Here is a 26,632-nt window from a genome sequence, read left to right as displayed (position 1 = left end):
TAATTCTATACGTGGGAGAAACCATAATGCTGCTGCTAAGTATTGTACATAAGGGGTTTAAGCAATTAATCGACTAGTTGACTTCACCTTTCTGTATTGATTTGAATAGCTTGAAGTCAAATAAGTGCTGATCTTGTTTTGTAGTATTAGTTAATTTAAGTACTTGATTTTGATCAATGATATTTCATTGTTTGTTTTGTTTGTATTATTTCTAAGGGACTGTTTGAATAATCCACCAGGGGTTAAAAAAGCAGCTGTACAACTAATAAATCATGGCTAGTGTACCTAAAAAGATTAAAAATTAATGAATAAAAAAGCAACTCACCTTTGGTTATCTGTTCTATGCCCTGAAAATAAAAGGAAAAATATATTACAAGACAATTAGTGGCAGTACATGACAGCTTACTGTTGGAATAGAAAAAGATAGTAAATTAAAACACTTAAAAGGTTCATTTTTATATAATTTAATTGCTAAAATAATCAAAATTTGTAGATATCCACGAAAAACTCTTTTTAGCAAGCATATTTGTAATCAACGATTGTGACAGTACAAAAATGGCTTAGACAAGAAGCCATCAAGATAACAAAATTACGTATCAAAAAATGACACAACATTAAGCATACTGTCAGAAAAAACAGAAGACATCAGTCATTTGGGAAATTCCCAGTGCAACGCTATTTGTTGACTGGCAGATGTCAGCTTTTGTGATTGACAGCTGCATAGTGGAAGATAGAAGTCACCTTCTTTGGAGCAGCTTCTTTCCTTTTCTTCTCCTCTTGCCTTTTCTTTTTCTTATCTTCCATCAAACGGTTCAAGACTTGGATTTGTCACTTCTTCTCTCAGCTGTAAAAAAAAAATAACATAAGTTATTGGAATCATTTTGTATGCAATTCGGAAGGTGAGGGCAAATAGGACAAATGTAAACATTTATGTAAATATAGACATATTTATCTATTGTCCTTGTGGAAGTAAACAATAATGAATAAATAAAACAAGTAAATATTTAATAACAATATGAATTATTAATTAAAACTTGGCTGAAACTACGTCCCCATTGATTTCAATTGCTTAGTGTAGTTTGATGATGTCAGAATCACTTTGATGGAGTCCATCTGGTCGGCCTTTTTTATACTGTACACTGATATATTTTATCCTTATACTTTATCATCCTTTTTTTCCATCTCCACCCAACATTTCTACCAATAAAGCACAAATTATGTTCTATAATAACCTGTATGACAAATAGTTTATGATAACATTTATTGTTGCTGACATAGAATTCTCAGTTATTGGCTATAACACACAAATGAGGTATTTATCAGTAATAATGTCAAAAATAATGTGGAAATTAGTCTTTATTTAGTGAGTTTATATTGGGATTATATCAAAAAGGTTCACCCATAAGGAAAAAGGATGTGGGGGTTAAATCAAAGTGCTAATTGGTCAACCAATGGGAAGACCCTGTTCGTTAGACCACACAGAAAAGAGACATAAAATTCCTAGTGAGCAGCCTTTGGCAGAACGGAAAGACGCTTACAAAGGAGGCCAGGCAATGAGCTCAGCATCATAGTGGAATTACACCCTTCCGTCAGAACAACGGGATTACAGCCAGGCGTCCCTCTTAAAACCCCAACCCCGCCGTGTTGCAAAAAAAAAAAAAAGCCAGCCAAATGAAAACAGGAAGACATAGTGGCGCACTCGCACGCCAAGGGCGGCCTCATAACGGCGGGCTTAAGAGAAGGAAAGCGGGAGGTGCAAGGTGAAAGCGACGTGTTTAATTCTGTCTTTTCTGCGTTTGACAGGGTTGCTTCCGTTACACGCGGGTGGGGGAGGGCTTTGCGAGGCGGCAGGCACCGGGCACGGCGCCAGGAATGCCAACGCTGCAGACCATACAAAAGCGCGGCGAACCTTTTGAGAGAACGTTCAGCGACGACGGCGTGAAGCAGCTGTGAAAGAAGCTGTTTTGCTCACACGGAAAAAAATTAAACACCAAAGGCAAACTGCTTCAGGCTATTTGAAGTATTTGGTTATTTGTGCATTTCCGTGCACCGTTGGTAAACTGTTTGTGAGTATGGGAAGGTCGTCAAATGCAAGAAAATTGAGTCGTTTCGTTAAAGATTCTTGGGATTAGTCCAGTGGTGGGTAAACTACGGCCCGCGGGCCACATATGGCCCGCTAGGCCTTTTAATCTGGCCCACCGACGTTTTGTTTTTTTTCCCCAAGATGGCGTCGTCACGCGGAAGCCAGTGGCAGTAGCTCTGTGCACTATTATTTGTTTTTCATGTTTTACAGCCCTTCTATCTTTTTTTAAATGACATTTTAATATTTCTTAATACATTCCTTACTACTTTACTTTGTGTACTTTATACTTTTTATTTTAATGATGAGTCATGAGTATGTTAATACTTTGGTCGTTTTTTTCTGTTTATGTTTCATATGTACTGTTAACGGATGCACTTTTTTATTTGTATCGTATCTCGTGCTGACCCGGCCCTATCTGTCATATTTGTATGTATTAGTCAGATGATTGGACAAGAAAATACAGATTTCTGTAGAGCAGACTACAATTTCCCCATGTGGCTGATTGTCACCTTATTTCAACTTTGCAGATGCAATGTCTCGATTGCACCATGAGACCAAAGAAGAAGAAGAAGAAGAAAACCACAGTGGCCACGAAAACCAAACCGCTAGGCAAAGCAGGCTGTGCGTTAGTTGCAAAGAGGATTGGGCTAAAGTACTTGAAGCTATTCTCGGGGCGGACCACGTTAATGATTTCTGACAACGAGAAAAAGGAGAAAGCATTGGTGTGCCCAAGAATAACTTGGAGAGACCACTGCGTGAGAAGCAATGTCTGTCAGAGAAGTAGAAACGCAACCATACTTTGACAATTGCGATTCATCTGCCTCGACTGTTGATGATCATCTTTGGGGGTATTCACATTTAGAGTTCTTATTGGTTCAATGGCTAAAATGGAACTAGAGTATTGACCAATTTCTCAATTATCATGATATTGGCTATGCAATAGAATAGTTGAATTGGTAATTAACTTCACGTATTGCCCTTGTTGAGCATAAAGAAACCTCAAAAATTAATTTAGTGGCCTTTTATAACAAACTCCACTAGTCAGAATAAATGCACGATTTAAGAGTGATGTATACAAAGTATTAAATACAGCGAAATTATACTACATTTAATGTTTTGCTCTGAATAAAGCATTTTTTCTTCTTTCTTTAAATGGAATTTTGATGACTTGAAAGTAACCTTGCATTATGCATTTATAAATGTATTGAATTATATATATTAAATATTTAATATTATGTTAGTTTTGTGTCCAGAATGTACAGAAATCAAATGCAAATATAAAATAGAGAAAGCTAAATAAACCAAAAAGTTACTCTTAGAAAAATAGGTATTAGCTTGTTATATTAAGTTGTATTTTTAATGGCATGGGAGGGAGTAAAAAAAAACACTTGTGATTTTACACCAAATATTCTCTTACGTTGACGTATATAAAAAAAAAAAAACCAGCTATATCCCCATTCGTTGAAAAGAAACGGAAAAAAAGACTCACTATTGAACTTTGAACCTCAAGTAAAGTCTTCCTGCTCACTAAGAAGTCAAGAGCCCATCTGATCGCTGACACCAAAACAGAGAAAGACTGGTAGCACGTCTCTCAGCCCGCCACTGCAGGCCTGACCTAAGCTATGAAGTAATTTGAGCATTTAGAGGTCAGTTATTTGTTATGGAGGCCCCCTCGGCGCCTCTTTGTGAACACACACACACTAGCTCTTTTGCAGGCTCGGGCCCCCGTGACCTGGCCTCCCTGCGCCGACACGTTCTATACGATGCCCTTCCCTGTTGTTGCCACTTCCCTGCTGATTCAAACCTTGAATTAGGAACTTCACTACAACAGCAAAGCAGCTTGGTCGCATCCGTGGTGGTGAATGGCGAAGCTTTGCAGGACGCCTGCCACGAGACGGCCCATTGTGAATAGTCTCGCCGCCACAGCGAGGGAATCCCTGATGGTCCGCCACGGTGGTGTTTGCCTAACAGACTACAGAGACTGAGGTGTTTATGTGCAAATGGAAAATCAATATATCGCTAAAAATAACATTCTTGTAGTGGTACCTCTACTTACAGATGCCTTTATTTACAAGTACCTCTACTTAAAAGTACCTCTACTTAAAAGTACCTCTACTTATGAGTACCTCTACTTACAAGTACCCCTACTTATGAGTACCTCTACTTACAAGTACCCCTACTTAAAAGTACCTCTACTTACAAGTACCCCTACTTATGAGTACCTCTACTTACAAGTACCCCTACTTAAAAGTAAATCTACTTACAGGTACCTCTACTTACAATCACCTCTACTTACGAATACCTCTACTTACGAATACCTCTACTTACGAACACATCTACTTACGAATACCTCTACATACAAAAATTTCAGCTTACAAAATGCTAATGACTGTTCCCAATATACAGAGACAAGATCTATGCTACAAAATCCCATAAAACAAATATATTTGCTCTATCTGTACATTTATTTTGAAATTGTTGCATTCTGCTACAATCTGTCTACTTAAAGAGATCCTCTTGCTGGAATTCTAGCAATGCCTGTCTGTAATTTCCATCACATACCTAATAAAGTCATGCTCCATTCCAAGAAGCCATTAAAAAATGTAAATTAAAAAAAATCTAGAGGAATGACAAGATGTGAGCTTAAGTCGTTTTAACAGTGAGGTGGAAGTGTCAACCACTAGTTAACAATGGTGCCAGTTTTGAAATTAGTTCCAGAAAATTGGACAATTATAGAGAAAAGAAGGGCTTGGCACTGTGGGTTAATTGGTTGAAGCGGCTGTCTTGTAAGCAAGAGAAGAAACGTCAGAATCCCTGCAGTGCCCTTCAGCCATGAGCTTAGTCAAGTACAATACAGCTGTCCATGGGAGAAGTGTTTTGGGAACCTTTCTGCGACTTGGACAGCATGCAAATGCAAAAATCCAACGTCATATGTACCTGTTTACAAGAGAATGACTTGCTTTACCATGTTTCTTGCAAATATTACAGTTATGGAACGTGAAACATGAGATCTGAACAGAGAATCTACCAACTGTAACCACTTGGAGCACAGATCTGAAACTAGTAGTAATACTGAAGGGGGGAAAAGTCGGAGCAGAGTGTTATTGCAGCTGCATAAAATGCACATAAACGCAAAGTGTCCTTGAATCACGTGAACTTGGACAGCTTAGTCCCGGGTTAGCCAGTTGCTGCAGCTAAGGTTGAGCGTCTGATGAACTAACAACGATCGGAATAATCCCCGATTTGTCTCTTTAAAAAAGGCGCTCGTTTGTACTTGATGTCAAAAGTGGGCTGCACTGGAAGCATTCTTGCATGATTCGCTGGCGATCTGACGTATTCGCCGTCGGAATTCCACATTGTGGATGAGCAAAAAAACGTCGCGTGCGGAGAGATCATTGCTACACGAATTGAAGGAAGGGAAAAAAAGTCCTACCGTCAAAGCTTTTAGTCGTCCTTTCGCGTTCGGATCGACGTCGGCGGCGTCGGTGGAGCCTGTGCAGCCATTTTGAAGTAAGTGAGCGACCAGCACAGCCCCACACTTGGAGCTGGGGGGGAGGGGCGGGGCCTCGTCGCGCACGTGACCTTCAATAACAAAACAAACTCCTTGCTCCCACTGGCCAAGACTCCACCCCCACCACCCAGACGTTGCTATGACAACTGCAGCCCCCTTCACCCGTCTCCTCCCTGGGGGGATGCGCTTGTAGCCGTCGCGTACTTGTCGAACCCCCCGTTTTTTTTTCAACACAACTGGTTAAGTGCGCATGCGCGCGTGGGACGCGCACAAGCAATTTGAGCTCGTGAGATAAACACTGGCGCGTGTCACCTGCGCAACACGAGACGTGCGCGAGCAGTTTGGAACAGTAGAAGGCGCTATTCTGCTGAGTTTTTTTTTCCTGGGTGGGGGTTTAAATGAATTGGTTTATTAGTATTCTCTGACTTTTTGTGTGTGTTTTCCTTGCTGGGGGTTGGGATTCAGTTTTTTTGCTCAATTTGCAGAGGCATATTTTGTATGAACTACAGAGTACGTGACTACTTTTGGTTGTAGTAGTAGTAATAGTAGTGGTAGTAGTAGTAGTAGTAGTAGTAGTAGTAGTAGTACTAGTAGTAGTAGTAGTAGTAGTAGTAGTAGTAGTACTAGTAGTAGTAGTAGTAGTACTAGTAGTAGTAGTAGAAGTAGTAGTAGTAGTAGTGGTAGTAGTAGTAGTAGAAAAAGTAGTAGTAATAGTAGTACTAATAGTAGTAGTAATAGTAGTACTAATAGTAGTAGTTATAGTAGTACTAATAATAGTAGTAATAGTAGTAGTAATGGTAGTACTAATAGTAGTAGTAATAGTAGTACTAATAGTAGTAGTTATAGTAGTACTAATAGTAGTAGTAATAGTAGTAATAATAGTAGTAGTAATAGTAGTAGTTATAGTAGTACTAATAGTAGTAGTAATAGTAGTAGTTATAGTAGTACTAATAGTAGTAGTAATAGTAGTACTAATATTAATAGTAATAGTAGTACTAATAGTAGTAGTAATAGTAGTACTAATATTAATAGTAATAGGAGTACTAATAGTAGTAGTAGTACTACTTGTCCTATGAATGTCTACTGACATGCTATAATTTCAGTAGAAAAGTTCACAGTAGAGAAATTTTCCCTGATGAATGCAAATATATGCAGAAACCTTCCCTCCTGCTTCATGCCCCATTAATCACACGGCACCCTAGATTTATCTTCTGGTACGGTGTAGTGAGGTACTCATGAACCACTAAGCACATACTACAAGTACTGCAATATACACCTGCTTTGCTAACAACACTCATCTATCAGTTTAACATTAACACTCCATACTTGCTTCTCTAACTTGTACTTTGAAATCTGTCACCGTCATTTGATTGATGCTCCACGGATGACATATTTTCCACATTAAATGATTCTTGGTGTGTGCCTGTTTTTATTCCTTCCATGACGATTCCAGACTACACCCTGGATGACACCTTTACCACCAATCTCATGTTTTCATTTTATGAGACAATAGGTCAAGAAGAGTGACTATAGACTGTGCAATACAACTGCAAAGAGGCTATATCAAATAACATCTAACTTCAAAAACACATTTGTATACATTTTTATACACCCAATATGTAACTGAAGGGGAGGAAGCAAAAATAAATGGATATTGATATTGCCCATTTGTACTAATAAATCATTTTAGTTGGATGCAGTACTTCAAATAAATAGCTAGTGCTTGTTTTTGTGTTTTTCCTTCACAGCTGGATAAGTAATAAATACTATTAAAGAAAATGCCCAACAGATTTTAGCACAAAAAAAAAATGATTTGCTGTATTTTATACATTGACAAACTCTACACTGAGGACCGACCTGGGATCGAACCCAAGGCCCAAAAACTGCAAGTCCAACTCACTAACCACTCAACCACTCGGCTCCCTCAAATCAACAAAATTGCTAAAGACTAACTTGCACTAACTTAACCTATTAAATTGAGCAGACAAAAATCAAAATCAAAACATATAACACTTATACTAATATTGTATCATATTGTCATGACATTGCGGATTTACACCCCTAGAAGTCGATAAAGTCTTGAAAATGGCGGCCTCCATCATCGAAGAGATGCGTCTGATAGATCAAGTAGCGAGTGTCGACCAGAAAATGATAAAAAAAAAACCCTGAATGTGATTAAAAAGCAAAATGTCCTACGTCGTGTTCTAGCAATTATCAGGCCATCTGTACAGTACAGTATGCGCCACAGCCATAAGGAATATGGTGTCTGTGACATCTGGATAATCACCCAGATCTCAGGATGGTGGCTAAACACAATTACGCTGCCTACAAGATGATAGAGTGCGAGCCCGGCAAGTGAGAAGAGAAAAGAAGAGAAGAGACTAATCAGCCGGCGAGGCCATGCATCTCCAGCCAGACGGTTATAAATAACTTTCTGCTTGTGAAACCTTGCTGTTTTACACCCACTCCATATGGGGGTGGGGGGCATCGGCTTCGTATTTGCAGCTGGTCAAAAGTTACGACTACCATTTAGCTACACTACAAAAAGCTGACCTTCACAAAAAAGTCTTTCATCGACATATATTAATCCAAGTCAGAGTATTGATGAAAAATAAGTGCGACTTATAGTCCAGAGCATACGGTATAGCCAACGAGATGGAATATTTATTGAGCGGCGGTATGTTTTTATTTGCAGTGATTTTGAAATGCAACCCACACGCTAGTTAAGTGTCATGTCCCGGACACGGCGAGCTGACCTCCCCGTCTCTATCCTCGACGTGAACGGCATTGATGAGCGCGTGCCGATCAATGTTTGGCCCAGACGTTCAATTAAGAGCTCGCCTACTTGAGGGTGAAGTTCAGAGGTCAACATAGGTCAGCCTATCATCCCGTTCACTGGAACGTGGGTGGGATGTAAGCGTAGGGTTGCATGATTTAGCTATTTTTCCGAATAAATCCTAGAATTTTACAAAAATCACCAAAAAATGACTTTATAACAAAGCAAAATCTCCATATAAATTTTCATTTTCTTTAAAGGGATGACCAAAAACTAATTGATATTTCTTTTCGGCCAATTAGTGCCACACGATCACGGATCACTTGATGATTACAGCAGGCTAATCAAAAAAAAAACTGATAAGTGATGTTGTTTTGCGACTAATCAAACGTGAGGAGCGTTCGGGTGCGCCTGAAAATACCGCCGCGTGATTGCCTGAGCGCCACTCGCCGCTAATCAGATTTATAGCAGGCGTAAACATAATTATTTGCCTTTATGGATTCAACTGAAGCAGATGAAACAATTAAGAGTACTTTAACATATCTAACATATCTCCCCTTTATATATGGACTGTTATTTATTTATATTACACACTATTGTTTGTCTATACTGCATTGATGAGTGGAATTTTCCCCAATGGATGATGAATATATAGCTCTACTCTATTTTTTTAAATTACATTTTAATATTTCTTAATACATTCTATTTTACTTTACTTTGTATTTTATACTTTTTACTTGAATGATGATTAATGAGTACGTTAATACTTTAGTCCTTTTTTCCTGTTTATGTTTCATATGTACTGTTAACAGATGCACTTTTTTACATGTATCGTATCTTGTGCTGACCCCGCCCATCTGTCAAATATTTAAAGTCAATATGCCCCCCGGGCTGAAAAGTTTGCCCACCCCTGGGTCAGAGTAAACCTATTTTTTTGAGTGTGTCTGCATCATAATCCAAATTCATTTAAAAGTGTTTGTTATGTTACAAGTGATTGCCATTTCTAGGGGTCAAGGTCACCATAGAGGGGGTTGTCAGGCCCCACCCCCTATTTTTTTTTAAGATGACAAAGAAGCTGAGCAACCTTGTTGATTGTTTCTATTCTCATTTAAGGGATGAGTGCCCACAAGGGATTAGGAAATATCTATCCAGGACATAATGACTCTTTTCTAGTGAATAAATAGGCACTCAGTCCAAGAATGGGACTAGCTCAGTATTTGCCTGCCAGTCTTGATTATACATGGGGGGTAAAACAGGTGAACAGTAGCAACAAAAAGACCTTTTCTTATCCCCCAAAATGTATGTACATTCATAAATGGCAGTATTAAAGGGAGTGCATTAATCCTACATGGCACACAAACACGTTTGGTGGATTAAGAGTATAATAACGTTGTTATTCTACCTCCCCCGGCGTGCTACGTTCTTGTGTCAGAGTGATGAATGCCTCCTTCCCGTTACTGACCTCCAAAGTCGCTTTTGGTGGAGAACGCCGCCTGGATGCCTCCTCATTTGTCCGCCGGCGACGCTACGGTGGGGAAAGTGCTCAGGCGGAACGCCGCAAATGTAATCACGGGGGCTGCGGGATGAAAAAAAAGGATTCTCTAGTCAAGTTTATGCATTAAATGTTGGCATATTGGGCTTATGGGAGGTTTGGTGCTTAGATTTGATTTGAAATCTAAGTTTTTGAATGAAATGAATGGGAATGGTGCTTGTTTTTACATTATTTTTAGTGTATTGGGAAAAAAAATGTATGGGAGCTTTGTTTTTTTTAATGCTTTTCCAGTATGTGTTGAAGATATGCAGTTATGTGCATATTATGGCGTAGTATTTTTCCTGTTTTTATATTTTAATTTGAGCTTCAGAGGGGAAGAATTGAGTTGAAATTTTGTTGTTGTTGTTGTTGTTTTGGGGAGGCTGGAATAGATACATGGCATTTATAATGTCACAAAACTGATTAAATTCTTTCTATTTTAAGACACAAACTAAAATTATGTCTTTGTTGTGGTGTTGTTAGAAAAAAAGTAGAGTAACAGAGCAAGAAAAAAATACCTCGATATGCACCTACCTTTTTATTTCATGTTAATGTTATGCCACGATAAAGTAGTAGTATTTTTCAAATTACTTATTAAAAATAAAGGATCACAACTTCACAAAGTCAATGAAAACCAAAGCGCCACAGAAGTATAACATCCATATTTCTGCCAAATGTTATGTCCTTGTACAATATTTTTAACTTCCAAGATTATTATGTGCTAAGAAAGCATTTGCTCATAAATAATTCATACAATAAAGGAACAAATTGCGTATTTTATGTGGCTAAAATGCCTTCTGATATTTTGTAGTTTTGAATATAGTATTACTCACATAACAATTTGTGACAGAGAGACAAAAAAATCTCATGTTAAAATTCCTGTCATACTTTGCAATGCCCTTTTATAAAAATGATTTATAACACATTTTATCACTTTTGCTCACAGCTAATTATTCCCCAATGTAGTCGTATTTTTTTCATGAACTGTTAGTTTTATTCATGCTCCATAAAGTTCTGCTGGGTGCCCATTTAAGACAGATTTGAAGTATAGTATAGTATATATGGTTACTATATAAGCTTAATAAGTGAAATATTGCCTTAGAAATATATCCATCAACTCTAATAGTATGCACAATGAAAGCAAGCACCCCCAATTTTACTGCCTTCATTCTTGGATGCCACCTCTGCCAAAGAGAGCATAAATTATAGATACATACGTATGTATACGTGATATATTTGGGGTGCCGAAGCGGCCCTGTGACGCCGCGAGAGTCTCGTCATAAACATATTTATTATTCATGAATGAGCATTTTTGTCTACTTAATTATTCAGTAGCTCTTAATTATCCTTGGAGATGATCTATTCCAAGTTCACGGAGATAGAAGAATGTTGTTGTCTCAAGGTTCGCCCGAATGGAGAAGAGGGCGCTTAAGGGGGGAGTTGAATCCGATAAAGGCGCAAAGAGAAGACGACGGCGGATTTATTTAGATTAATGGAACGGTAAGAGGAGAGTGTGATGAATTGCAATGAGCGCCCGGGAGGATCGTGCATGCCTAAGTAGGGGTGATAATGCTATCAATCTCAGGATGCTGTCTGGGAAGGGAACGGTGACCCTAGAATGCAACATTAGAAATGATAAGAGGGATTTGTAAGAGAAATGTTATCGGGGAAAAAATGGAGGACTAATGCAAATGAAGAGTACCCGGAGAAAATCCAAGTAAGCCTGGGGAGAACATGGGAAACTCCCCATGAGACAGTCCGGATCCGGGGGTTGAACCCTCGGTCTCAGAACAGTGGGGCTGTGACGCGTTAACCATGAGGTCAACCGGCCTCTCAAAATGTAAAGGTAGCTCTTTTCAAATATTTGGTGTTTTTTTAGCAAAATTCCAGGCTGTATTGGAAAAATAGCAAAAATATGCTCTTTTTAAAGGAAAAAAATGTATTTTAAAAAACAATTTTAAAAAGTAAATATTACCTTTGTTATGCAAGGGGAAAAAACTGAACATTTTCTGCAAGGCATGAACTACATAATTTGATATAAATCAGATTTTGCTGAAAAATGGCCACACATAATGATGCAATCTATGCATTTTAACATGTCATCTATCAGAAATTGCAACAACAACAAGAAATATAGTTTCACAGACAATCTGAAATAAACTACAACTGAATTTGTGACTAGTGAATTATGTAAAAAAGGGGGGACGACTCTACACACAAATGAGTGTTTGCCAACAACAACAACAACAACAGCATACGGGCCACAAGATCCTCTTTGTCTGGCTTCTTCCCCCTCTAATTCTCGCTCTACCTCAAGAGATCAACCCCCCTATTTTTCACTACCTCATGTCACACTTTCATAGTTGAACCAGATGCAACATGGAAAGGACGTCTTTGTGTGTGTGTGGAAGAAAAGAGGGATGATTCATGGCAGCACGTAAAGCCCACAGCCATCTTACCCAGAGATCCAAGCACAGACAGTAGCCAAAAACGTGTTAAGATAATGAATTAAAGAGATTTAAAAAGAAAAAAAAATGAATCGCTTGCAGTTAAGGAGACGCTAAGACGATTTGACACTTTAATACAAGAATGACATGATATCAGCTGCTGAATAATGTCCAAGTCAAGGAATAATCATTTTTGATAAATGCTTTCTTTTCTTATCCCTTTACCCGCATATCCAATAAGCTAATTTGAATAGGACAAAAAAAGGATAATTATAGTTTTTCTATCAAATCAGGGTCACCATCTGAGCAGGAACTCAAATGACAGTTATTCATTCAGGTGTGTTCACAAATATTTAGCTTAACTTCATCCTTTTGTGAGCCACTCTCAGCCAAGAAGACGGAAACTTTTCTGTATTTTTTATGCTGTTGTTGACATGTTCACACTGTTTGACTTGGGCTGATTTTTGAGCTTGTTTGTTTCTGGCACAAAAGATCTGGTTATCGCAAGCTCATATTCTGCCGCATGCCGTGACGGTAAGAAGACAGAGGCAGGTTGCCATAGTAATAAGCAAAAGTAGGCTGACAAATGGAAAACGCCAATTACTGTAAATCAAATGCACGACCACACGATATTCTGTGCAAAAAAAAAACAAATGACTTTGTATCGGTTTGCAACAGTTCAAATCAACAACAAACTTCCCTATAAAATTCTTAAGATTATTCTTTAGTCTCCAGCAATATTCCCTCAAATTAGTTAAAGTAAAGTACCAGTGTGAGTGACATCATCATAGCTCGCTATGGGCATCTAGTATTGTATGTCAATGTTCCCTCTAATTTTTCATGTAAAACATGCTTTAAAACACAAAAAACATAAGAATGGACAGAGTTACTGCAACTGGCTGCTGCATAAACAGCGCCATCATGGGGAAAAGGGTAAAAAAATAATAATTTGATTTTATTTACTGCGCGTTATATGATTGCTGCTGCGCAGAGAAGACGAGAATAGTGCGCAATTGGTCTCCAGCAGTCAGATCTTTCCTCGACATGATTTACACATTGACTGGCAGAGATGTATCGATAGATGGAAGGGAGGGGTGGTCCTGGTTAACTTTCCCCTGTAATCCAACGTATTGATCGTCACAGCAGGCCGTAGGCGTGATCGATACAGGCAATAAAAAGTAAAGCTGGCAGACTCTCGGGGGATGCGCCATGAAGAACCCGAGGTGAAGATGCGAGTGTGTGTGTGGCGGCAAACTGTGTTACTACATTGCACGCATCAGTCAAGTGGACGCGTGTGGGCGAGAAACACCTCGGGGACCCTCTCTTGCGCGCTGTCAAAGGTGGTCGTACAACGGGAAAATGCTCCCATTACGTTAGGGGGCAGCTTGAATTGGACATTGCAAAGGAAAGGTAAAAAAAATGCTAAAGTATTGGGGCAAAATGCTGATTCAGTTTAATTGTAAGGGAGGTGATACTTGTAGTTGGGTCAGTAGATTGCTTTGAATAGGATGTATACTATGAAGTACTTACGGCCATTTCACTGAATTATTTTCAGACTTTTTTTTAAATTTAGGCTTTTTTGTTGTTTCACCCTTCTGAAAGTTGTTGTGGTAAAATATATCAACATTTTTATTTTTAAATGTGTATACAAATGTAAGTAATTCTTAGTAGTAAAGTACAAAATTGAGTAAAATGTGCAATTTAACATACTAATGTGATATTTAGATTTTGGAATGGAATAATTTGTCAAAATAAAATAGGTACTGATGTATTTTTGTATTATGTTTTCTTATTTATTGACCTACATTTGAAATTAAACTGATATTTATCACTATCCATGCTTGGGAATGAGTCATTTACATAGATATTCAATTTAGAGCCATCTCTGCTATTTCATTACAAAACAATTACTTCATAATTACTTGTAATTTCCACATCAACACATTTTCAAAGACTGCTCAATGAATATAAAAGAATGTTGCACGCTAAATAAAAAGAGCCTTGACAAAGAAAACATAGAAGGAAAAGGTAGTCCTTCATTTTGGAATCTGGACTGACAAGCTGAAGAAGCGTCACTTGAAATAGCAACGGAATGATGGTGATAAAAAGAAAAAAGAAGCCAGTATGAACGTGACCAATGTTCAAAAGCGCTGACGCTCACAAGAGGATTTCGCTTCATTAAGTGCTAAAGAGAGGAGAAAAGAGTGGGAGGGGGGGATTGGTCGCTTCATGACATGACCTTTAAGCTTCAGGGGCATCAACTGACAGTCAGACACAGATTCAAACGGGCCTCTTCTCCCCACTGGGATGCCGTCCCGAGGGAGGGACCAAGAAGAAAAGTTCTTGGCACGCTGGAACGATGAAGTCGAAGAATTCAACTTTGCATTCAAAGAATTTGGCCAAAAAGACCAAAAAAGGTGAACCTAACTTGGCCTCCGTCAAAGCATCTTTTGGACCATAAACAACAACCAATCCAGGCCCTGTGATGACTTGGAAGTTCAAAGGTCAAGGTCTCAGACGCACCAACCCAGACATGACCTTTTAAAAATCAATATGGCTTGCCAATGCAGTCAATGATTGAATGACCACCGCTAATTTTTGTTTCATTTTAAAAAGGTATATAAAAAGAATACAAAATAAAAAAACAGATTGATTTTACTTGCAGCTAATGACTAAATAAGGAAGTGATTTATGACCTACAGATCAATAACTATTAGGTTTTACTATAATAATTCTTATTATTCTTTGCAATAGTGTCAGAAAGCAAAATGGAAAGCATATAAATATGCTATTATTTTCATGTTTACAAAAACCTTCAAGAAACTACCATTAATAGCATAAAAACCACTAAAATAACATAATATGTCACACTTTAGACTATTTAAAATCAATATGGGCTCGCCTGATTTTTTTGGGAAAGCCCCAAACCCTCCTGAAAGATCCCAAAAGGGTTTATAACCAAAAATAATCTCATAAAATCCTGCTTTAAAAGGGACACACCAAGAGATTTAAGTATGTTGTATGAATCACCTTTGGAAAGCTGAAATGTACTGTGGAGGTTTCTAATGGTCACGTTAGATGAGGCTTTTACGAGCATCACAAAGGGAGCACTTTTGAAATCTCCCGTATATTCTGCCTGCGTTGGACCTGTTCAACATTCCCGTCTCGTAGCCTCCACCCCAGAGGGATCATCCATCTCCATTTCCCTCCCTTCTCCTCCCCGCCGTCACGTCGGCGGGGCCGGCCGGCCGGCTCAGCCTTCATCAACGTAATTACAAAGAGCACCATCATCTACTCGGCAGATGAACCTTCAGGATGGACCGACTTGGAGCCCCCCCATACACACACACCTGCTCAGACCACAACATTATAATCCAATGGGCAAATTGTTGGAATTCTTCCCCGACAAAGCGATATTTAAACAAATGGAATGCAAATTTATGAGTAGGATATTGCACAGAACTGAAATATACAATGAAATATTTATGTACTGATAAATGTGTGTTTTTAGAAAACCAAATGTGAATATAAAAAACTAAATAATAGAAATAAAACACAAATTTAACAAGTATAAACAAATATTAATTTCTATTTAGTAGTTTATTCATATAAAAAGGCACAGAATGAACTAAAATTAATTTCTATTTAGTATTATATTCATATAGAGGCACCGAATGAAATACTTTATCAAAATTTTAAGTCTAATAAATTCAAATATCTCTAATGTTAAAAAAATAATGTGTAATATATTTTTTTAAATCTATATAACTTAGAACGTTTAAAATTACAAAGTTTACAATCTGTATATTAATTTTATTGTTCTTTATATAATTTATTAAGTTGAAATTGATTGATGGCACAAATTGGAAAAAAATAACCCACCAAAATACACGAAAACTATCATTTTATTGATAGTAACACTTAGAAATTATTCAATCCCAGGTTGGTTCTCACTTTGTGGAGTTTGTATGTTTTCCCCAGGCTTGCGTGGGTTTTCTACAGGTACTCCAGTTTCCTCCCACGTGCCAAAAACATGGCCGGCTAGTTAAACACTTTAAATTGCTGTCATCCAAATCAACAAAGGCCCTAATTACATTTCAACACTGGTCGTCGTAGTCCCATGTTGATTCCCCTGACGAACATTGGCATGCTATTTGTTATTAACAAAGAAATCCAATCACATCCTCGCAGGCCTTCCTCATTTGACAGAATGTGGCCGACAGAATAAAATGAGTAGTTGATTTTGTTCTTGTCGCCTTTACTGACAATAGATGGATAATTAAAAAGCCGTCATTTCATATACGTGTCTAATTAGGTCAACCAAATGGCAACTCCAAAGTGGGCTGCTCTTAATTAAACAGGAGAATTTTAAATTACACTTTGACTAAATACTATATGTGTGTGTACTATACTCATCTTGTCAAGTGCCCTGGAATTTCCCAAGAAATAAAAAAAACATCACCTGGATGTTGGTAACAGGTAAATATGGAGGATTTTAAATTTAAATAAGGTTACATTGACATTTATAAGCAAAATTAAAGGTTTTAATCTGACTTTATTGAACTTCCGAGACTTAAATACCTTTATATGATGTTTTTGATTTTAAAAATTCAGTCTCTAGATTATTTTTTTGACAAAAAATGACCTCTGATGTGTTCAATAATCTGATTTTAAGGTAAATCATTAAAAAACATGACAATTCTGAGGTCTTTCCCCATACTGGTCAGCGACCCATACTTTGTAAAGGCCGAATTTCCTCGTATTGAATCTCATTAGACTTTGCAGGTGTCCCTAATGAAGTGCATACGTATACGTACTCCCAAGCGGCATGTTATGAGTAGGAGGCAGATTTATAACACTATCCCTATTAACCAGCACCGGCAGGGGAGGTGGGCTGGGGGCCGTCTCCCTATAGAATTAGCCTACAAGCCTGTGTACAGTATAGAACTGCCAGTAACCACTGGATCTAAATGTGCAACCATGAGGAAAATGACATTCTTATTACATGACCCTCCTCCCGAACCTGTTCTTTCATCCACATAACCTCCTCCCCTCTCTCCCTATTCTTTACCACATTACTTATATAGCCACCCCACCCCATATTACTGTACACATTATATTTCATAAGGGGTCCATATGTAAGCTGGAAAATGTGTTTTCTGTTCTCAAGGGGATTTTTTTTCATGTTAATATTTATATACTGATTTCTTGTGCATCATGCTCCTTTACTATAAGTAGCATTACAATGGAAGTTACAGAAATTCTTAAATTGTGACTTGACAACACTTGTTGGGTGCCATTGTTGGTAGTACATGTCCAATTTTTGTGAACTGGGAGGGTTGATGGCATTCAGTATCGTTATTGCAGCTTAATAGTGACAAATTCAGGTCCAAAATGTTACATTTGTTTCACGTTAATTTGCAGTCTCAAATACTCTCTCTCCCGTCTCTCGTTTAGTCGGCTAATTGAATTCGGAGCAGAATTTTAATTATTAGCAAAGGTAATTTGCATAAAGTGGAACCATTTGCATACGGCGGCAAACCCCCTTCGGATCGAAGCACATGGCATCGTGCCGAGAGCGTAGATGGAAATTGACTGAGGCTCGGAGGGAGAAGTCTTTACGGCAAAAAGCGAGGAAAAACATGAGAGCAGATGGTGCAAAGACAAGACAAATGAGGGCCAAAACCTTCCTGCATTAATTAAAATAAGATAAAAAAAAACATTAACTATGTACAAGATTGAAATGAATCTACTATATTATTTAACTCATGCTATTGATAGATGTCAAATTCATTTAAACCATAATTACTTATCTTTATGCCATTGACAGCATTAAACGTCCAATTTATTTGAGTGAGTGCTTTGCAAGGGTTAAAAAAGTAAATTTATGCCCAAAAGGGTTGAATTTAAATGTTATTTTAGCGCTAAGCATCCAATCTATTTTAGTGGGTGCATTACAAGGGTTAAAAAGGTAAATTTGTGCACAAAAAGGTTGATTTTAACAGTTTTTTTATATGTAAAATTAACAGAAGACAAAAATTTGCCATGATATGCTTATCTTTATGCCATTGACAACACTAAGCATCCAATATATTTTAGTGAATGCATTGCAAGGATTAAAAAAGTCAATTTATGCACAATAGAGTTGAATTTAAATGTTGTTTTTGCACTAATCGTCCAATTTATTTTAGTGAATGCATTACAAGGGTTAAAAATGCCAAATTGTGCACAAAAGGGTTGAATTGAAATGTTCTTTTTTTACATTTACAATCAACAGAAGCCAAGAATGCCCCCAGAGATGTGTACTATACTGTGTGTGTAATGTCAAAGCAATTAGAACGCAAACCTCCAGCAGAGGGTAATTACCTGAGGATGTTGACGTCTACACTGCCGTCCTGTCTTCCAATTGTCTCCCACTGAGGAACCAAACATGTAATAAGTGTTAATCAGGCTATTGCTGACTTTGTGGACATCTCTATCACTTTAAAAGACTTAAAATAATAAGAGCTAAAATGATAGTGGCTTTTCAAACATTTCACTGTGACCATGTGCCTAGTAATCAAATCAAATGAAACCATCTGGTCAGCTTGGAAAAATAAATAAGTAAAAAGTTTGTACAACAACAACAACCATCTTTATTTCTTAAAATAGGATAAAGGAAATTTGCTATTATCAATAATAAAAAGGTACAAAAAAAACACAAATGGAAAGAATACACAAGAATATGTTGGCTTGTGGATTTTAAACATGAATTAAAAACTGGCATATTGCTGGTCATTCCAATAAAAGGGGGCTTGATATCCTTAGAAAAAAAATGGGAGAAAAAAATGCTTTAAATGCAGGCAACATGGCTTCCACAACATTCGCCAATAAATAAGGCACTCTTGAGTGAGCCTAAAAAGGATTGTCTGGGAAATTAGGTCAAGCAATATTCACATTTGATATGGTGCATAAATACTCTGATCTTTGAATACAAACAGTGGCATCCATGACTAAAATGAAGAAAAATCCTGATGTTATTTACGCAAATGTAACCCCGACAAAAAAGCACTTTGTCGCTAAGTGAAAGTCACTCAGACATACTTTTTCCTTTGCCATTTTGAACCCTTCTCCTTCCCCGTGACCGTTTCCGTGCACTAAAAACGCTGACTTTACCACAAAAACACATTCTCACAATGTAGTCCACACCAATATTTACTCTTGGAAGCCCTGCAAAAGCCTCCATGCAAACTGGAAAGAGCATAAAATGTGAAAAGACATAAACATGGCAAAAAAAGTGGGATGTCAGGTCCTTTTTTTGGCACCAGAATTGTTGGTTAAACTAACACCTGCAAGGAGATCACGAGAAAAGACAAAAAAAATAAAAAATGTCTTCACTCTTGTCATCCAAGACATGGCGAAAGTCATTAAAAGGACATATAATCACTAATTCTCAGTTTTTTTTTGCTTCTAACTCACCACTATGGGAAGGCTCCAAGTTTGTTTGTTTTTACAAATATGTGCATGGAGGATTAGGTGTTTTTTTTTTTTTACATCTCATGGGCAGTTAAATGATGTTCAGGTACGCCATTGGTTTGGGTCACCGTTGTGTTGTTTTCGTTGAGGCGCCTCACGCGGTACATTTCGTAGTGGATGCTGCTGGTGATGTCTTTTATGTTCTGCATGTGGGTTCTGGGAAGGTAAATAAAAAAATGGGTGTAAGAATGTGATGTAGAGGTGGAAGGTTGAGGTTATGGAAAATTTGCTGACCTGATGAGGAGATCCCGTAAAAAGGCAAACTCGCAGTGAGCTGTGTTTTCAACTGATAAAGGGAAGACAAGATTGAAAAAATGTCAGTTGTGATATGCGCACATAACTAAAAAATGGATAAGATGCAATCTAATAATGTTTTGGTATGAAAGTTTGTGTGGTTTCCATGTGGATGTTGAAATTTTACAAATATATTAATAAAAAACTAAGTGTACATTTTTAAGATGGTGTAGTTTTCTTGAAAAGTACACATTTTGACAACTTAGAAATAGGGAAAACAAACTATTTTTAAATGAATCCGACAAACGTAAATGGACTTTTAAAATATGGTTATTTTGGGCAAAATTGCAGAGAAAAAGACATTTTTTAAAAGATTCATCTAATTTAATTTATATGGCACTTCTAGATAGAGATAAGGCTGCATGTATGGACAGACACAAAGCAGGAAATGAAACTTCCTTTATGAGACACTGCCTCCTGTCTGGAACGTTAATTTAATTAAGTACACAAGTTAAAATTGCTGTTAAACAGCACAACTATTATGAACTTATTGACTACAGCATCGTTGCTTGTGTGCAGGAAATGGCATTGTCTTATAAAACCATCAAATATTTATTTCAGATTATCTTTTATGTTTAATGACCAAAAAAAAAAAGATAAAATTGTACCTTCAATTGTTCCCCATTTAGTTTTTCTTCCCAGCAACCTCCTGCCATTGACTTGATATTCCTGATCGCTGCCCACAACAGCAAAAGGGATCATTTCCTGCAAAATGGAAAATGGAAAAATGAATAAGGCCACTTGCACAATTTAGGGTAAGACACAAAAACTTCCAACTCCTCACCCTGATCTTCTCGTTGATCATTCTGTCCTCTGCGTCTTCGTCAAAATCTTTTTGAGGGTAAATGTTGATCCCATTGGTAAATAACTCTTCCCTGATCTGCTCGAGTCCAAAAATAACAAAACACCAGTTAAGAAAAAGCAGTGGTCTGAAATTAATGACTGCTTTCCTTAAGCAAACAACTTAATGAAGCATTAAATCATATAAAAAGGGCTAAATTACACAGATGGTTAAGCTTTAAGAAAAATATGATGGTTTTAGCCCTTTTTGATGGTATATTGCCATTACCTTCAGTTTAAAGAAGTCCCTCTCCTCAAGGGTGAGTGTATCGGCCTTAGCAATAACTGGAACTATATTGACAACCTTACTCAAACGCCTCATGAACTCCACATCCAGAGGCCGCAGACTGTGTAAAAAAAAAAGGCAAACAATAACATTCATAGTAAGAACACAAAAGAACTGGCTTTGCAGTACACAAACACTCCGCCAGAGGTCAGATGCATTCATGACCTACTTTCTTCTCTTGTGATGATGCTTTATGCAAGTTTGGAGAATTGAGACGAGTTAAGTTGCTGCCACAGTTCTGGCTAATAACTCTTTAAAGGACTGTCCGTGTAAATACAAACTGCCAAGTGCTCTCGTGCAATTGAAGAGCTACACGTAGTCAAGTGGCAAATTGACGGAACATCCAAGAAATGTTTAGTCTCGGTCTTTCCACGAGGCCAACAGCGAGCAGCTGCTTCGGCTCTGCCTGAGTGACAACTGTTTGCTCCACGACTAGCCAGGGGCACCCACCCACCCACATTGCAGTTCCCCCCCCCACACGCGACTAAAATGAAGCCACAAGGCCACATACAACAGTTCGTCTAGTGCAGATTGTGGCAATCAATCATGTGGCTCTCGAGCTGGATGCGGCTCCCGGCCAAAATGAATATGACTTTGTTTCTCATCATATTTTATATATTTCATAGCTCTTTGTGCTGTTTTTATTTGCTCGTAAAAAAAAAAATGCCAAAATTCATCCGGGCCCATTAAAAACAAATAAATTATATATTATTATGTTTTGAATGGGGACGAATGTGTTATGGTGAATAATGTGGTTTTAATTGTGTGTGCTTTGGCAGGTCACTATGTGGTTTAGCTATTTGAATCCTACAGTTGCAAATGTTTGCTCTTTGTGTCTAACTTTTTAGTCACATTTGACAACCCACATTTCGCAAAGATCATATGTGGTACAAATAAACAAATAAATGACAAGATTGCCCGCCATTGAACCCATTTATGCCATTGAACCAATTTATTCTGCAATCAAAACCAGATGCATCTTGTTACAAACACATCCAGAAAGAAAAAAAAAACGTAGTGATTTGCTACTACAGGGCCTGGCCAACCTCTCTTCTGGGATATGTCGCTAAATACCAAGAGGAAATGTATTTATGCGTTCAAATAGAACCCTGATGTTTCCCGCTAATTTAAATTAAAAATGCCAGGCGCGTAGGTTGTATTGTGAGTCTGGGTTTTGGTGTCTAACACGATTTTTGGGTTAAAATGTGCTCTTACCAGTGTCCGGTGGGTGGGATGAAATATATGCAGCAATGGACTCTGGAGTCGGGGATCCTCTTCTTCCTGTTAATGTTTATCTCTTCCTGCAGGTACGCCTCGTATTGGTCGTTAATAAATTTCATGATGGGCTGCCAGCTGGTCAAATGGAGGGGAAAAGCAAGATGGTGGGAAAAGGAAGCAAACATGGGTATAGTGCCAATCATAGCAAGAAGTTTAAGTATTGCAGATATAATGCAAAGAGTTAAAATGTACCAGTTCTCATTGTTTATCTGGTCTCCAAAGCCAGGTGTGTCAATAACGGTCAACTTCATTCTTACTCCCTTCTCTTCAATATCTGTAAAACAAAACAAAGCAAGGTCAGTCAAGGTCAATCACGTATTGCTACTTTTCTGAGACTGAAAAGTGTCAAATAAGCAATGGAGGAAGAAACCATACCGTGACTGACAGATTTAATTTCAATTGTCTTGGGGATCTTTTCTTGAGAAGTTGCCATAACAGATTTGCGACTAACTTTAGATTTGAACAACGTGTTCATCAGAGTGGATTTGCCCAGGCCACTCTGTCCTGTAAACATAAAAAAATGATAATAAAGTGTGGAAATAGAATGAGTTTTAAAAAGGAATGCCATTTAAAAAAAAAGAAGGGTATTCCCTTTCGAAAGTAAACAAGTTGAAACCTTCCCGGTAAGGAAATTGCAGCAATCCTGCATAATGTTAGTTCAGACAGTAGGAAATGCTTTTAGTGCACGTGATTACTGCGTGATCACAGTAATGATGCGAATGAGGCGTTACATTAAGTCTGCCGTGTCTGAATGTTGATTACAGTTCATTTTAAGAGCCCCAATTTTCCTTCAGTGCTTGATTAGAGAGAAAAATATCATGGCTCAGCTTACCCTAAAACCAAAACTGACATTTTAAAAGGATTACCATACTCAAAAGTAAATTAGAATGAATTGTTTTTTTTCTGACAAACCAAATATTTAACATTTAAGCCTTTACTTGTGTCATCAAGCTGTCTTACCCACAACCATGATGTTCAGTTCGAATCCCTGCTTCATGGCCTTCCTCCTCATTTGTTCCAAGATGGCGTCGATGCCCACGTAACTGAAGTCCATAACTGGGGCCGAGGGTCTTTCGCCGCATGGCGCCAGGGCGTCAGGTACACCCAGATCGGTCATGGCGCTGCCGCTGTAGCTAGAAATCAGCTCTGACCCTGATAAGAACGGATCAGACAAATAATTGGGTGTAATTTGTATTAAGATTAAAAGCATTCAGTCATAATATTAAATTTTCCCCTCCAAATACTGTCATATTTGCCTTATACCATTTATAGCTTCTGTTTTTTACTCATATATAACTTCATTGTCATCCAACTCATCTTGAGTTTCTGTAGGGATTTCCCCTGTGTCATATTCAGTTATAGGATGACATGTTTCCTTTGTTTCCATTATAAAACAACAGAATAATAACAGTTGAGAAAAATCCAATGAGTCATCGCCAATGCTGTTTTCAATTAGAGACACCAAAGAATTTTGCTTGCAGCAGTATTGGGTTGCCTTACATTTTGCAAATAGTCGTCTTCTACACCGCAAAAGTATTCTGTGTGCATATCTGTGTGTATGAGGGGGTTCAAATGATGTTCTTAGGCTAAGCGATGGATAAAAACATGAAATGGAAAAGAGCCTTTGAGCACAGGGATATAAAAGATTAAAAAAAGGTCAAATATGAATGTGGGAAAACAGGGTAGAAGTAAATAACCAGCATAAAAATGTGTATTTTCCATTGCAAAGTCTTGTAAATACAAAGAAATGGGAAAGAAGTCTCTGTAGATTTAGTATAAATGTGTTAAAAGTCCAAAGTGTTCATCAAAAAGTTGTGTTCCTACTTTAGAGCTAACGTGAGTCATGTTGAGTGAGTTATTTCCTTTGGTGGCTAAAAACTGGCTTGACCTCTTCCACAAAATACATTAGAAAGGAGAACATGAGACAAAAGAAAAACGTGCATCAAGAGTCGGGGTTTCAAATCAGACAAGAATTCTTTAACTTATCTTAGGAGCTGATTAAACCCAGGCTGATTTGTACAAATCTTTTAAGTTGGGGTGGTCAAGGTGTCCCCTCCAATGTAGAGACATTTAAAAAGAGTTTCACGGGTCGTTTGGATCTTTGCGCTGCACTAAAATGTTTTTTATGAGCTCTTTTTCTAAACATTGTCTCCTTTTGTCCTTTATTTATATTCCCAGGCCGGACAAAAAAGCCCTGGTCTCATTTTAACATGGTTAAATTTGTTTGGATTGAGTAAATATGTGGGTGGTGTATTTTCTAGTGAATCTGGAACCTGCTTCTGCATAGTGGGTATCATACAAAACTGAAACAAATATCACAATGTGGTCGACAGTTTAGTTAAACTAAATTGAAAACTATCACATTTGGTTACATCTCTAATTTCTTAGTGCAGGGGTGGGCAAAGTTTTGGGCCCGGGGGGCAATATTGACTTTAAAAATTTGACGGATGGGCCGGGTCAGCACAAGATACGATACAAATAAAAAAGTGCAACCGTTAACAGTACATATGAAACATAAACAGAAAAAAAGGACTAAAGTATTAACATACTCATCACTCATCATTAAAGTAAAAAGTATAAAGTACAAAGTAAAGTAAAAAGTATAAAGTACAAAGTAAAGTAAAAATTCTAAAGTACAAAGTCAAGTAAAAAGGAATGTATTAAAAATATTGTCTGGTTTAGTGTATGCTGGTTCTGTTTTGATTATCCAACTGAATAATTGAACTGGCTGCTTTTATTGGCCATAAGAATGTAAACAGGAAGGTTTGGTCTGTGGACAAACAATGTGAGATAAGCAAATAAAGAAGCACAAATAAACTAAACATAGCAGTACCCATTGAATACAGCACATTGATAAGTAACGGAAATCGGATTGTAGTCTTCGAGTTACTGCGTGCATTTTGCCATTCTCGCTTTTGTATCACTCATCAATGTAGAGTTTCAGTTTGGTCAGAAATAAGATGGCCAACAAAATTACACACACGTCTACGCGTTAGTGCAACTGATTGTGAATGCTACTACATTTTAGAACAAGATCCTAACAGGATTTAAGCCACTGGCTAAAAATCCCTTTAAAAGTATCAAGTATAACAAAGACTCACAAGAATAAGTAATCTAGCCATTTAAGCATAAATCACTAACTTACTCAAACTGTAAAGGCGATTTCATTGACCTGTAGTGAGCCAGAGTGGAAAAGTCAAAGAGTATCAGTTGAATGGTTGACTGACAACAAGTGCTGGAGCCACTTGGAATCTAACCTCTGTCCTAGTACATTCCAACAGTTCTAACGGGCACTCGTAAAACAAAAAAAATACATTAAAAAAACACCCTTTTTGTTAATCATGATTCCACATATTCCTCAGAATCAAATCAACCCTTTCCTATTATACTTTACTTAAAAAAATATATATACTATCTTACTTTATTGACCTAATGGCAAACCCTGGCCCAACAGGTGACAACATTGAAATCCAGATAAGCTTAACAATCCAGGGGTCAATAGGTCACACAGGTCAGACACTGAATTTAGTAGAGTTACGATCCATTTTAGGAGCGTCTCACATGTCAGCGTGGGCTGATGATACAGCACAGGCGTACACAAAAGGCTCACAAGATACACAAGGTAACGATGACCTTTTCAGAGTCGCCATCAAACATTGGTGAAAGGCCCGCCCGGCCGGCGTCTGTTCTCGCCTGCCAATGCACCGGGGCGCCTTTCAACAACACAAGAATGTGTGGCTGCATGCAGGCTTGGAGAATGGAGACTTTTTTTATAGGAGTGAATGATGCTTGCCATTTTACATCACTTTATTGTCAAAAAAGTATGCCAATGGGTCAAGTTGATGCAAAAAAAATGGTCTAAAAAAATTATTTTCTAAGTACTTACTTTCTTGGCTGTAAAAAAAAGCCATGTTGATGACCCAGAAAGAAAAAAATGCAGTTTTTATGTTGGCAAACAGTAATAATAAAGTTTGAATATTTCCTTGTAATTAAAAATGCATTAACTTTAACATTAAAATTGTCTTCTAGGAAGACATTGCACTATTTTACAGTGACTTAATGTCAAGAAAA

At 37.7% G+C, this 26,632-nt stretch overlaps 2 protein-coding genes across 12 annotated transcripts in view; both read right to left on the bottom strand.

Annotated features, from left to right (window-relative positions):
• The window catches only part of tnrc6c1 (trinucleotide repeat containing adaptor 6C1), a 33,197-nt gene extending 27,611 nt beyond the window's left edge, over nucleotides 1–5,586 (bottom strand). For all 4 annotated transcript variants that reach the window (XM_077735442.1, XM_077735443.1, XM_077735444.1 and 1 more), the window contains exons 1-3: nucleotides 5,517–5,586; nucleotides 742–844; nucleotides 326–347 (exon numbers count right to left, since the gene is read on the bottom strand). In XM_077735442.1, the coding sequence (XP_077591568.1) occupies nucleotides 326–347; nucleotides 742–804 (85 nt within the window). In that variant the 5' untranslated portion in view covers nucleotides 805–844; nucleotides 5,517–5,586. The remainder of the gene's footprint in view (nucleotides 1–325; nucleotides 348–741; nucleotides 845–5,516) is intronic.
• A 13,373-nt stretch (nucleotides 5,587–18,959) lies between these two features.
• LOC144208330 (septin-9-like) overlaps nucleotides 18,960–26,632 on the bottom strand; it is a 36,073-nt gene continuing 28,400 nt past the window's right edge. For 7 of the 8 annotated variants that reach the window (XM_077734107.1, XM_077734108.1, XM_077734111.1 and 4 more), the window contains 9 exons: nucleotides 23,522–23,713; nucleotides 22,937–23,065; nucleotides 22,754–22,835; nucleotides 22,499–22,636; nucleotides 21,227–21,344; nucleotides 20,942–21,037; nucleotides 20,766–20,862; nucleotides 20,098–20,149; nucleotides 18,960–20,019 (listed from right to left, as the gene is read on the bottom strand). In XM_077734107.1, coding sequence (XP_077590233.1) covers nucleotides 19,878–20,019; nucleotides 20,098–20,149; nucleotides 20,766–20,862; nucleotides 20,942–21,037; nucleotides 21,227–21,344; nucleotides 22,499–22,636; nucleotides 22,754–22,835; nucleotides 22,937–23,065; nucleotides 23,522–23,713 — 1,046 coding nt within the window. In that variant the 3' untranslated portion in view covers nucleotides 18,960–19,877. The remainder of the gene's footprint in view (nucleotides 20,020–20,097; nucleotides 20,150–20,765; nucleotides 20,863–20,941; nucleotides 21,038–21,226; nucleotides 21,345–22,498; nucleotides 22,637–22,753; nucleotides 22,836–22,936; nucleotides 23,066–23,521; nucleotides 23,714–26,632) is intronic. The other variant, XM_077734112.1, reaches the window with a different exon arrangement.

The sequence above is a fragment of the Stigmatopora nigra genome, chromosome 15 (genome assembly GCF_051989575.1).
Source record: "Stigmatopora nigra isolate UIUO_SnigA chromosome 15, RoL_Snig_1.1, whole genome shotgun sequence".
Lineage (NCBI taxonomy): Eukaryota > Metazoa > Chordata > Actinopteri > Syngnathiformes > Syngnathidae > Stigmatopora > Stigmatopora nigra.
The sequence above is the reverse complement of the archived record's forward strand: the minus strand, read 5'-3'. Positions and strand labels throughout refer to the sequence as shown.